This window comes from Psittacula echo (genome assembly GCF_963264785.1).
Source record: "Psittacula echo genome assembly, chromosome: 1".
NCBI classification, from domain to species: domain Eukaryota; kingdom Metazoa; phylum Chordata; class Aves; order Psittaciformes; family Psittacidae; genus Psittacula; species Psittacula echo.
This window is the reverse complement of record NC_137735.1, coordinates 122,429,928-122,444,581: the sequence shown is the minus strand read 5'-3', so window position 1 is coordinate 122,444,581 and position 14,654 is coordinate 122,429,928. Positions and strand designations below refer to the sequence as shown.

Genomic DNA, 14,654 nt, shown 5'->3' with positions numbered 1-14,654 from the left:
ATTTTTTGGTTAGTTGTTATGTCCAAATGTAAAGTAATGGCTTTGATGTTGATGGCAAATCTTCACTAGACCAATGCAGATATCGCTTGGTTGCTGCCAATGAAATTGTATTGATGTTATTTTTATAAGCAGGTGGATAAAAATAGAAAAATCATATAGTGTAAGTTTGTAAGGACTAGGTCAACTCTGCATGAATGTATAAAAAATGATAGTGATGTATACATACAAAGCTGACATTGAAAGCATTTACAGATCAAATATATTTTTTACTGAAAAGTAGACAGTGGTCCAGTTTGTTGGAAAGCTGAGTATGCTTACTTAATTTAAAACACGAGTACTCACAGCTTTTCACTGCTTTTCTAAGCTAGCTTAAAGGTTTGCATTTCTCCCTAGATTTGTAGGATTTGATTTGTCAATGCTTAGATCCCACAGTTAGAGACTCTTTTCTAATGGGCCAAGGACTAAGAAATACGGTCCAGAGAGGCTTTTTTAAGGCATGTTCTCAACTGTGCAATTTCCTTTAAAGCATGTCTGATAGTATCAGTCCCAAGTCATGGGAAAAACAGCCTGCAGGTTTTTATGTTTTTATGTTAGTAAAATCATTTGGGACCTATTTGTGATGTCCTTATTCATACTGATAAGGAATTTATATCATGACCCCTGAAGCTAGCAGTCTATACTAAAATAGTATTTAGTTGATCAGGGTTATCAGCTTAACCAGGGAACTCCTTTGGGTAACTAAGCTTTCAAAAATTAATAATCAACTCAGAATATTACATTTCTTTGCAGATACCTCCATTTTATGAAGTCTTTTGGTTGTGTGCCCATTGCTATCTGTTCTACTTTGTTCTTCACTTTCCTCCTATTGATGCTGTTAATACCACCCAACAGACTTCTAGGCTGCCGCTGTTCTTTTAATCCAAACTACAGCTACAAGCAGCTGTTCTGTAGGCAGACCTTTTTTTTGTTAACTTCGTTAGGAACTATGCCCTATCATGTTACCGTCTTCTGTTCCTGGCCTGCACAGCTGTAGTCATTGCTTTCCGCAGAAGTCTTTACAGAAAGCCATAACTTCTTTCTTTCTCAGTAGTTTGTGTGTGTGTGTGTGTGTGCGCGCGCATGTGTTTGTGTTTGTCCTTTCCTGCCCTTAGGTTATCTTTGTATTGAGAAGAAGACTTTCTACCCAGTATTTGTTGGTTCTCACCAGTTCCACTGGCCCAGTTCAACTTGATCTGAGTCTTTTCACAGTCCTGGTGCCTTTTCTACCAGGAATTTATTTTCATTTAAGTTCTCAAATGAAAACCTAATCTCAGAGCCATCCACCAGCTTTAGAAAGGCTGATTAGCATTGCAGCCAGATCAGCATAGGGAACCAGGCCAAGATCTGTGAAAGTAACTTCTATTTAGGTGCTTAGCTTCCTGTCAACTTCAGTGGGAGTTAAGGCACATAAATAGGTTTTAGGAGCTTAAAATCCCATGTGGATCTGGCTTCAGGCATTTTCTGTTGGAATTTGGCCATCGTGTGAACAATGGTGGGTGAATCTGAAAATACCTCATTCCTCCTCTAGTCCAGAAACTGAATTCACCTGCATTTCACCTCCAGCCTCTCTGCCAGCACCCTGGCTGGCTTTCAGAAGCTGAATTAAAAGCTATTAAGTGGAAAATTATAGAATACATTGCAACAAAAATTTCGAACTTTGAAAAACTCCCTACTCCCAGAGCTAGCTGGATTATAGCAAATGCAATATAGTTCAATAGGTAAAGACTGTCAGATATGTGATGATGAAACTTTAAGGCATCCTATGCATTATTCTTGGGAAATTTAAATATAGAATTGGTACTAGTATGCCAGGTAGCTAATCAGAGCACATTTTGTGTTCTACAGCACCGTGAACACAGCTTTTTTCATGCTTTTTATTTAAATGCACCTTTCTAGAAACCAGGAATAATAATCTAGTCCTCGTTAGGCACATATCAAAGCAGCAGTGTCTAAGACTAGATACATAAATCTTTGCTACGGTTTCAATTCAATCTGAAGGAATAATTGACAAAGATGCAATTTTTTGCTTTAATTGTTTTTAGTGTGAACAGTGATCACTTCATCATAGTTGAGTCATGTTTAGAAAATTTAAACAAGCTGCATGATTACCCTAGGAAGCATGGAATGGTTTGTTCAAATCAGTACCATCTGTGGACAGAAAAAGTTGGGGAAATTTTAGTCATTCTTGAGGAATGGAAATCTGATTCTCCATGCTAGAGTAATTGTAATCCTCTTTGTATCTGTAACCCGATAGTGTAGTTGTCTTGAAATTGTCTCATTGAACACAGTCATCAAGTGCAAGAGACACTGTGCCACTGGGTGTCACTGCTCCTCACTGTGACCCTCAGACCAAACCTCTAATTTGCTCCGGACGCAGATCATATCTTTTCATATGATCTAATAAAAGGTTACATTTAGATTTGGTTTGTCTATGGAAGCAATGGGATAAAATTGACTAGATTTTAAACTGACTAACATTTAGGGTTCTGATTACATTTTAAAGGTCTGTGTAGGCATTCTTAGAGAAAATTTTTCTGTGTCTTCTGCTGACCAACCTTTTCTTTCATAGGTTAGAAATACTTTTTTTTATGTGGTTCATAGTAAACTGAAAAAAATGGTGACATAAAATAGGAATAAAAGCTTTAGCATGAAAGAAGTATTTGTCAAATCTGTCCAAAATCATGATACCTGCAAGTTGATCTTTCACAATTATGGGTTTCATGTAGTGTTGTCAGGATAAACACGCATGCTATCTTCAGCCTTGTTGAGGGTAATGTATATGTGCTCCTTCTGCAACCAATGGGAAAAAGGATGGAAAGGGAAAAATTATTTTTCTGCCTTCCATTCTTTTCCCCACTCTCTGGGAGTTTGTCTTTCCACCAAATACAAGGAGAGCTCATGGAGGCTGGCTTTATTAGACTTTTCTGTGTCTGTGTGAGAGCGCACAAATCAGAGCCACTGTTACTTTTCCTGATAAAATTTCTAGTTCTGTGAAACTGCCAAGCACCTTTTCCATCTTTACTGCAACATTGCTAGCTCCCAGTTCTTTTTAATGTCATCATCCATGTTGAAACTGAGCAAAAAGTGTGTTCTCCTTGAGAAGGAAAGCCCACTATACTACCTGGAAATGGGCATTACTTTTTTTGCCTGTGACTAGCCTCTTTAACCTGCCTTGTTTTAAGTGCAGAGACTGCAGTTGTGCCAACCATGGCTCTAGCAGTTGCACATTTGTGAAGTCAAGGTATGTATTTACACCAGTCTCTTGGCAACCACCAAGCAACCAGTTACTATCCACTTTATTCCAAGCCCCTGTTTCAATATTTGATCCAGTCTTTCATGTGAATTGGAGTATAGTCCGATAATCAGTTTTCAGCAGACAGAAGTTAGCAATGGTAGACTAAGAGGCATTAAAGCCAGTTGTTTCTATCTCCATGTCACATACTTTCACACTTTTATTCCAAACCTGCCAGGTCTGGCTGTTCCTATAGCAGCAAGATTTCTCGGAGTTGTGTACCTGGGAAGGTGAGATCATATTCTTTATCAAAAACAGAGTAATCCCCTCTGAGTAAGAAGGAGGAGAACTGAATTTTCTAAAGTTCTTTTAATTTTGATCTGTTCTGATGTCTTTGGAATTGCTGACACTTTATTTTTTAATTCTTGTAATATGTAGTAATGGGTCTTAAAAATACTTTAATTCAAGTTCCGAGTGAGACTGGGTGGTAACTTTTATTTCGCTACAATAGTTTTATCCATTTTATCCCACATTTTATCATCATCCTAATTGAGTGTGTAGCATTCATATTCTTTTCAGTATCTTAACAGATATTAATAACTTATATTGCAATAGATGATTTTTTAAGGAAAATACAGATTGTTTCTATAGTAACCATTGAACACTTCTCTGCCTTTATTTTCCACTAATTAATGGTATTACTAAGTCTTTTCTTGTTATTTATACAAGTAGCAAAACCAGTTTATAGAGCTATTATGAAAATATTGCAGTGTGGGGTTTTTTTCTTTTGAAAGGGGACAAACAGTATTACATCTCCAAAACTGATCAAGCAAGAATGTTACTGCCTGCTTTGTTTTTATTTGCTACTTCCTGTACTTCTCTTCATGCTAATAACAGTAGAGCAAAACAACTTTAATTTTCATATCAAGGAGTATGATGATGATGAATGTTGTTTCTAGCAAAGATTTTTTTCTTAGATAGCTCACTCTTGTTCTGTCTCTGGTTAGTGTGTAGCAGGGTGGGAACATATAGGGCTATTGCAAGCTGCAGTGTTGTGTACATGGGTGTAAGAGCTGGGTGGAAGGACAAGGGAAGTGCCCATGATTCCTGAGCCTGGCTCATCTCCTGCAGGCTCCACCTGCTTTGGCTCATTTGAAGAGATCTGTATTTCTCAACCTTTCCATCATCACAGCTTGCTCTAACTCGGAATTCACATTTCTTGTTAAATATTTGTATTTAGCGAAAAAGCTTCAGCCTGTTACATTATGGAGATTTTTAGAAATAAATTGTTGCAGATGAAAGCAGAGATCAGATATTCCCACAAGGATAAAAAAAAAAAAAAAAAAAAAAAAAAAAGGTTTTCTCTTTCTTCCCAATAACATTGGTCTGGGATCCTTTTATTCTTCCCTAAGCCTTGGGGCTTCTTTAGTTTCAGTTTGAGGATGTATCATGTGTTTTTCTTTTAGCAGTGATACTTCTTACCCCAAAGACTCTAAAGCACTCTTTAAAGCTAAGTGCACAAAATGATTTCTGAGCTGATTTCTCTGCACAATTTTTGCCACAGGCAGTATTAGTATTATCTTACAGAGTCTTAGAGATAATATTAGCTTACTGTATGACTATGTGATATAGCACAAAACCATATGTTGCATCCAGTCTATGAGAGCTGGGAGTACACTGTTGGCTTAATATAGATATGGACAAATGGGTGTGTATGTGTGTATGTGTATGTATGTGCATACATGCACTACTTCTGTCTCCGTGCACGTGAATATAACCTGTGTATACCCACATATACATATATATATAAATACATGGAAGCAAAGTTTATGGGAAGTTTCTTTTTTTGCTTTATTTTGACATATCATTTAGTTCTTCCTGTTGGTGTTTTAATTTGTTATTTGCTAAATAGCATGTAAAGCACTTATATAAAAATAGATAAAACATATTGCATGTATTGATACTTTCCATTCAGAAGGTGAAACAGGACACTTACTTAAAAAACCTTGAGGTGTTGCTTGTGGATTTCACGTGTTACCAGAAGAGAGGGAGACAAATGAGTATTTCTAAGTGAGAGGTGAGGAATCTCAGTTAGCAACAGCAGTAAAAGATGCTATGGGTAGGCCAAAAATAACTTTGCTTGATATGCCCTCCCTCAGTTGGGACATTGCTCCAAATGTAGCATCAGAAATGTCACACCTCTCAAAGCTACCCCTGCATGCCACACCTAAAAGTATTTTTCTTTATTTCAAAAGCTATAGTAAACGTACACTACCTATATGTGTACAGTGTGATTTACACCAATGGAATTAGTCCTTATTAAGCATATGAAATTGAATCTTCATCTTTAGACATGCTTATTAGAGTATTTTTTCAACACTGGGTAAAAGGGTTATAGTTGCAATCACTTTTCATTCAAATGAAGATATCTTACAAATGTTTTAATTTCTAGTTCCTAGTGCTCCCAGGGATATTGTTTTTTCCAATGTGCAATCAACAAGTGTGACCTTGAATTGGAGATCACCAAAATCTATCCTTGGATACTTTCAAAACTACAAGATTACCACACAGCTACAGTCCACCCACTGCAGTGACTGGGAAACCAGGGAATGTATTGAACATGAAATGCATCAATATTTATATGAAAATGTGGTGGATGACCACATAGAAGAGACAGTGTATGGACTGAAAAAATACAGATGGTACAGATTTGCGGTTGCTGCCAGTACAAATGTTGGTTATGGCAGTTCTTCACCTTGGATTTCTACGCAAACACTTCCTGGCTGTAAGTAAGGATGTCTGCCATGTGTAATAATTCTGTAACCATGTGATGTCAACTAAACAAGAACAGTTGGTAGAAGTTATTTCTTCATAGACTTACAATACTGGTGAAGTTATTAAGGATTTATTGCTGCTCTTTATGTATGAAATATCATGATATAAATCATGTGATAGGTCTAGATCATTGGCACTGCTTCAGATTTTAATGCCTTTTGCATGCTTTACTATATATATTGCTTACCCAACAGCAGTTTTGTTCCTCAGCCCTACTTCATGTCTTGAATGGTAAGTGTGAATTTTGGGTTGATATGCCATTTTCAGTACATCTTCATATGTGGGGTGTGTCAAGGGAAGTAGTCCTTTTTCTAATTCCTTGTCTAAAAATCTGTTCACTAACATTTGTAATGCTTTCCTGAAATTCTGTTGTATGCTCCAGGCAATAGAATTTAAGCAATAGTTTCTGATGAATTCAGATTTCTTTCCAATGCTGTATCCACCTAAAGAGATTACAAGTCAGAGTAGCCATGTAACACCTACAGGACTGCCATGATACATATGAGAACTGTCATGTCTCAGCTAAGGATTTTGGTTTCTAAGAGAAGAGTTAGTTTCACAGATAAGTCATCACTAGATGTTTGAGAGAAGTGAATGTGAGACATAAATTATTTAGGCAGTTGTCATGGGGACACATGACCTTCCCTCCTAGTCTGCAGCCAGCCTAGACCAGAGCACATCTGAGATCCAGCCTTCGGCCTTTGTAGAACAACTGAGAACCACCATGAGTGGCCTGACTAAACCCAGCTCCTTCACTCCTTTCCCCTTCCAGATCACAATAAAGGTACCAAGGACTAAATAGCTGTATACCAAAGACTGCTCAGTGGTCACGTACTTATTTAGTTCCACTCGTGTTTTTACAATCACGGAATATGAATTCAGGGGGCTTTTATATAATGCTCATCTCTGTACAGCAATGCACCCATCTATTCTTAAACACCTCACTGTTTTCCCACTAGGTAAGGAAATATTGTTGTCTTAATTTGTAGATGAGAAATTGCAGTACAGAAATTCTAAGCCCCAAAGGTCAAATAAATTTGGACACACACCATGAGAGTGGACATCGCAACAGCCCATTTTTCATGTAAAGCACAGAAGCAGTCCTTGGGATTGAAAAGTACTGGAACCAGCTGCAGAGTCATTCTCATATGCATTTTAATTTGTTTGTCCAGTGGTTGTTATGGGAATACTATGCCTGTAAATTAATGCAGCATTTTAGATGAAAGTGGCAAAAAAAAAACAACCAAACAACAAAACAAAAACCAAAAAACCATATAACCCCAGATGGAGCAAAAAATATCTAGTAGAAGTTGTACGACTCTTGAGCCAGCAGCTCTGGGGAGATTTCTTACTATCAGATGGATAAATCTCAGCTGCTGGTAAGTGCAAATACTTCTCTTAAAAGAATTGCTTAGTTTAGGAAATTTAGGGATTTAAACTGGACAGAGAGGCAGATAATGGAAACATATAAGCACATAAAGTTAGGATCCTCTTTATGATTTCCTCTCTGGACAATAATAATTTGCCTTACGAGAGAACTAGTTTCCTATCAGTCCTACTGAGGTAGTTAAAAGTATAAAAATCTCATCAGGCTGCACAGGCCCTTTTCATGCCAGTAGAGCGTCATTCTCAGCAGTAGGTCCTCTGTACGCTATGTTAGCTGGTTTAACAAACGGTCGTGGGGTAGAAGTTAACAAAGTTCCACCAGCCCAAGCGTCTGGGGTTGATAGCCTGTGTCTGTGGTAAGGGAAGTGGGCAACAACAAATTTCCTGTGAGCTAAGTCAGTGACACATCAGGAGATGAGCTGCCTATAAAACACACCACTGTGGAGTCAAGGAAGCATAGACACTATTCCAGATATTATGGTGGGGTGCAGCTCTTTCTGCTGGAGTGATGGCAATCAGCTGAGGAGGCAAAAAAGGGGAAGGTGACATGTCACAGCTGGGTAGCCAGCTGGCAGCTCTGGTGTGCTTTAGCAGAGCTGGGAGCCTCCCTGAGCAGCAGATGAGCTTTAGCAAGTGCAGGCCTCTAGCTACCTGACCTCATACTTTCCCAAAGACTCGTCTATTGAGATATTGTTAAACCAACTAAAAAACCTTAGTTCCCCTCTTTCTTTTCCAAAGGTTGCTGCCTGTAGCACGGAAGACAAATTCAGGATGCACAGATCCAGCACTCTAGGCAGCCTTGCAGAGTGTATTGAGAGAACAGGTGTTGATTCCCCAGTCCTTTCTCTCATGGACAGAACCAAGCATCCTCTGGATTAGCCTGCTGGTGCACAGCCAATATACATGGTCTGTTAGGGCTTAAGGGTGCTTAGCTGCTATGTAAAATACCCTGAGTACTTAGCCCATAAAATCAATGTGAGTTGTGTTTGCAGATTTGAGGGCAGAAGTGAGGCACTGCTGCTGATTTTCAAGAATTGTCTCTGCAAAACATTGCTTCTGCCAAAGGGAAAGTTACCTTGGTTGTGAAATAAATTGGTTGGGCAAATACCATTTGTTCAAAAATAATTGCGTTCTAAGAAATTTGTGTTTCTGTCAAGCCTAAAGAAAACATTACAGTTGTTATATTCAGGAAATTACAGCATTTAAGCTGAAAACTCTTAGACTTTTCTCCCAGGATATGAAACTTAAACAACAGCACAGATTACGTAAGAGAAACCCTAAATATTCTTTACAAGTGCTGAGGATTTGACTGTTGTGCTAAAGGAGAAATACCTAATAATTCTGAATATCCAGTGACAAAGGTGTGGATTTTAGCTGTTTATTTCAGTTGCTCATTATGAAGATAAATTTAAGGCTACTAAAGTGCTCTGCACTGAAGGTGGTTATGGTGTTAGTCCATGGAAGATATTATAGGTTGTTCACTACCATCCATTTCTCACATCACAAAGAAACACTATTCAGCTTTCTGTCTTGCAGATTATCCTCGCAGGAATTGTCCTACTGTCTCATAAAGTAGTTTGATGGCACTGCTATTACTTAGCTGATGGATTACACAAGAGCCAAATCTACTCTGCAAGATGAAATATTTTCAACAGAACCTAGATTTATATAGTTACCAATACAGAAGATCACAGTATTGCGTCACAGTAAGGGAAAGGGCAAGAAGTGTTTTCCATACTTGGGGAAACTTTGTTCCCTCACATCTGCACTTACCCTGAGTTTTACTTTTACATTTATAAGGAGAATGAGATTGGCTAAATATCCTTTCTAAGACAAAAATCGTTTTGGTGAGTATGTGTTAGGTGGAAAATGAATTGCATTGAGATCACTGACCTCCTTTTGGATCTCATACAGTTACACAATGCAGTGCTTTTTGGTAAACTGCCAAGTCTCCTAATGCCAGGATATACTGAGATACAAAGGAAAATCCCAGATGTTTGAATGTTCCATGAAGGCTAGGACATAGATGCATGGGCCAAAGGGTTATGCTTCTCTTTTCAGCACCTTCTTTCCCAATCCCTGCTGATACCTGGTTGCTTGGTAGACTTAAAGATATGGGTGAAAAATAGTAAGATGTCATCTCTTGTTGCATGCCCTTTCTTCTGGCAGGTTTTGCCTGAGAAAACTTGTTCTTCTTTGTTCTTTTCATTCTCTCAGAAAGTAAATATGGCCTAGTATAACATTAAATGTTTAAATATAGGTAAAAATAACCTAGATGATTATAAAATAAAATAAATGAACCTCACACTTAACTCTTATTGGAAAAAAGAAAAAAATCTGGTCTTAACCAAACTGGCAAGAATAGATTTCTGTTAGTAGACTATTCAGTCTTATTTTTGAGGATTATGCTAAATGATGGGCTATCCAGACTTATCTTAAAGCTAACACACTTAACTGCTGCCTTAGCATCAAGACACAGATGGATGGGAAAGATGACCCTGACCTCCATAAGACCCACATTCCTGTGCAAGGATAGAAGCATGATAATCAGGAAATGATGGTTATTAGTTACAGAAAATGCATTATTGTGAAAACCAGGAGGAAAGTGCTTATGAGAGGAAGTGATTGGATTATGGGGGAATGGGAGAGTAAGACTAGGTCATTTCTACTGAGTAAATTGCTGTGATTTATAAGAGAAAGGGTATAGTGATATCGTGGCCTCGTATTGACTAGATTCATTTCACAAACAAACCTAAATCAGAACGTGGCAGTTAGTTACCCACTGAAGCAAACACAGTTTTTTAAAAGATGTTTTTTGTAAGATATGAGACCCATTAGACACATTTCTCTTTCTAGTTTTCTTTCTTTGTAATTATACTGGTTATTTCAGAAAATATTCCTAAATTTCAGTATCATTCAGATGTCTGATTTTGTACTTTTCATGATGAAAATAAAGCAGGCGTTGATGTTTAGATATATTTTAGATAAGTATATTAAATGCAGCAGACTCAATTAAAATTTTCTTTCAAAGATTTACAAATGTATCAAATGCAAACTGCATATGGAAATTATCCATATAAATAACTTGAGGTTGGTTATGCTTTAAAATTATTTCACACCACTGTTGTCTAATGCATAAACCTAAAGTGACTTCTAGAAAAAAAGATAAATTGAGAGATTAAACGCTCTATTAATGCTATACAAAAGTAAGGAAAAATTGTCCTTGGAAACTTGGTGGGTTTGGAAACTAAGCTATATGTAATTTTATACTGTGTTTGAGAAATTTCACTGGGTGACAAAGGTAATAGCCTGCCATAGTTACTGAAAGCATCATTTACACTGTTTAAGCAACAAGTCTGACATGCATTAACTGCAAATTAAGCTTAACTTGTGCTAATTCTAGTTTTTAGGAAACATGCTTGCCCTTGTATTTTATCTGTTCTAGCTCCCCGATCAACAGCCAGCCTTATCTGAGCAGTCTCTGCTTTCATCATCCCTCATATGCTTTCATAGTTCATTCAGTTACACTCTTCACTCAGTTGTTCACGTTATTCAGTATTTTTGGGGACTGCTTCCAATGGTTGAATTTGATCCTGCCTAAGAAGTCTAGTATGTTCCTGCTAATCCCAGCGCAGCAATCTACCTCCTATATCCAAACCCTAAACTCTTCATATGACCTTACCAACTCTCAAGTCTTCCTGTTTTATTCTGCCTCCACAGTGCAAAATTTTGACCTTCACAGTGCAAAATTTGTGATTTATCCTCATTAATCTTTCACGCATAATTTCAATAGTTACATACCTCCTTCCATGCTGTTTTTTTCCTTTTCCTAACCTGTTTTGTACCTAGAAAATGAAGTAGCTGAATATACACTCCAATTTTGCCCATTAAACCCTCTTACCTAATGACTAACGGTGAAAAAAATGCATATTCATGCATTAATCATGTTTGAGAAAAGAGACTGCATCTTCTGATTCACATAGATATTTTATTATGTTTTATAACAGAGTGTTCACTGGTATGTGTTAATCATAGTTGCATTTTTTCTGGTAGACAAAGGCACCATGAAGCCAAGTTCTGGAAAAATGTACAAATCTGTTGTTGCTTTTACAACAGGCTGTTCACTGATATGTATCACAGTTGTCTTTTCTTAGTAGTAGATCCCCCAAAAAGGCACCATGGATCCAAGTTCTGGCATTAGCTACACATCTATTGTCACTTCTATCTCAAATTTTAGTTTTCCTGAAATTCACCATGGTCATTATGAAAAAGTAGTACCACTTACTGAGAACTGCTGTGTTGTTATTATGATTTCATTAATTTCTTAATCATGAATAAGAAATAACTAGGTTAATTCACACATCACCTTGACAAAAGGAAAATTAGCAAAATCTTAGGAAAATCCCATTTCTTAATGTGAACATTCTTGCCTGCTTACAATACCTATCACTTTTATGTGTGTGTTTTCTGGAGTTTTTCAACATGTTAAGTATAAGTTGAAATGAAGTCTAGAAAATAATATTTTTTTCTGTGTAAAATTACTTGTATTATTATTTTCCAACATTGCTGGAAATCTTTTTCTAGCATGCAGACAACCTTGTGTTTGCACAATTTCTTGTTGTTTGAATGATTTGCTTGACATAAATGTATTATGCTTGCCTATTTGTCTAAATGATTGTATATATTTTGCTTGTGCCATGTAAAATACATATAAATAATTTGTAATTAAAAAACCCTGTAATTTCATTTTAAGATGAAGATGTAGGCTGTTCATATTCTAGAAAAGTTGTAGTAACTGCAATGAAAGATGTGTTTCTAAATCACACTGTATGTTTTGTATATGAGAAAGAAAAAGTTTTATAATTATTTAAGCAGTGTATAATGTTAAATGCTTCGAAAAATTTACTTTCAAACTGAAAAATACTCTCTACTGGCAGCTAAAATTGCTAGGTTATTTGTTGAGACTTCTTTGGCCATGATTCACATACATTTTTTTTTTCTACAGCTCCAGACAGTCCTCCAGAAAATGTGTCTGTTTTAGCGACATCTCCACACAGTATTAATATCACCTGGAATGAACCTGTCATCATTACTGGACCAACATGCTACCTCATAGACATTACCTCAGTAAGGCAACTCTGGTTTATTGTTGGTAGTTATACAGATGATTGGTGATATAAACACCACAGCAGATATAGGAATTACAGAACAGACATCAACTGGATTGAAAAACAATATACTGTGTCTATTTCCACATAAACTCCACATAAGAATTAATTGTACATTTATAAATTCCTTAATGGGACATAGATTAGTTGGTATTAAAAAAATTGTGCTAATAAGAGGTCTTGGATTAAAACCAAGTGTAGCATAAATGTATATAGAACTGTATACAGAAAAACAGTAGCAGAGCTTTGCAAAGGTGTACCTCTTTCTAACAATAATGATGCTGTTTACCAGTAAAAAAAAACCAATTTTTTTTTTATTCTTCAAAGGAAGGAAAAGTTCATTGTCATGATTTTACAAGTGGAAAGCCTAGCTAAAGGAAGTGACTTGTACAAAGTTACACTGCATCAGAGTCAAGTCAAGCTAGATTTCCCACTCTCCCCTTAGTGCTCTGTCCATGAGATTAGCTGTAATTTGGTAGCACAGCAATAACATTTCTTCCTCCTTGATCTTTATAAGCAAAAAGAGAAGCTGACTTAAGAGAAAAGCTCTAGTGGCCTTTCTCTTTTCATCCTCTACTACCCTTACAATACTCTTTAAAACAGCCGTTAATAAACCTCATTTCCTGCCTGGTGGCAAGATATGAAACTTTCTAAGTTAGAGCACATGAGAAGTTTTGAACAGGATATAGATTCCCTGTACGTCCAGGAATTATGCAGACAGGGATATTAGTGAAAATGGGAAGCAGTTTACCAGACTTTACCCAGGAAATCTTGCTGTTTGAAGCTTCAGAAGTCCTGAATCAGCCTGTTTGTTAGGTAACAGGGAAAAAAAAAATAAAAATATTACTTTAAACTATGTAAAGGCTTTAAACAGAAAATTCTTTCAGTTATCTGAGAAGAGAGTAAGACTATTATGTGTATATTTTCAATGTTTCTAAATTAGGTGTAAGAATTACAGATTTGATAAAATATTAATGCTGAGATTTTTGTGCAATCAGAATTGCTTGAGATCAGTAAAAAAGATACCAAATATTTTTAAGCCTCTCAGTAAATCTACAGAGTAATCTGTGTAATATTTAATAGATTTTTCCTATGACTGATAATTCCTAGATTATAAACAGGGTGTTACCTGATTCCACACTATGAAAATGTTATAAATACCTTATCAATATAAGTTATAGTAAAATTCCTGATGTAAAATGAACTATGGAATGTTTCATGTAAGAGCCTGCCAGCATTTGGAAGGTACTTAAAAACCTGTTTCAAATGCTCAATTTGGAGGGCTTTGGTTTTGGTTTTACAAAGTTGTTCATTTGTTTGTTTCAAATATATTTCAGATATCTAGCTTTATGTTTAGGGATTCCTTGTAATCAGATGTTGTCTGTCTAATAATCAGTAACTACAGTTGTCAGTTCTTTAGATAATCTCAGTAGACAAATCTATTTCTTCTTAAAGGCCGATAAAGCTGTCACAATCTCTTTCAGTGAAAATTCAAGTATACATTTTATTGTCCCAGTGGACAATTTTTTATGAAGACTCCAAATTCCATAAGTTTTGTGTATGTGCAACTTTACTCTTTCTAATTCTCAACTGAGTGTCTAAGGATTTATAAAAATTGGCTCATAGAACAGAGTAATTTCAGATTTCTACTCTGGGTGATGTCTTTATTCCTAAAAGGTAATAGTTAGTATTTATTAGTGAATGTTGTAGGGTTCTGTTTTAATTACTAAGATGTTCCTTGCAGTTTTATAGATCAGAAAAACTAAAAAGTACTCCCTCGTTATTGTTCCTTCAAGTCATGTTTTAGTTTGTCTTGCTGCCTACTATAATTATAAGTAATCCTGAACAAAACATTACTGAAAATGACTAAGGAAGATGAACCATTAAACTTCAGGAAGAACAGAAATACATTTAATGATGTTGTGCTATGATTGTGTTTTAGCTCTTATATAAATATTTATATGCCAGAATTTTCACAGTCAGATAGGAAAAAG

At 36.3% G+C, this 14,654-nt stretch overlaps 1 protein-coding gene across 1 annotated transcript in view; it reads left to right on the top strand.

Annotated features, from left to right (window-relative positions):
• PTPRQ (protein tyrosine phosphatase receptor type Q) overlaps positions 1-14,654 on the top strand; it is a gene marked incomplete at both ends in the record, with an annotated part of 126,992 nt that overhangs the window by 74,716 nt on the left and 37,622 nt on the right. Inside the window, 2 exons of the mRNA XM_080612896.1 lie at positions 5,724-6,056; positions 12,498-12,619. Coding sequence (XP_080469022.1) covers positions 5,724-6,056; positions 12,498-12,619 — 455 coding nt within the window. The remainder of the gene's footprint in view (positions 1-5,723; positions 6,057-12,497; positions 12,620-14,654) is intronic.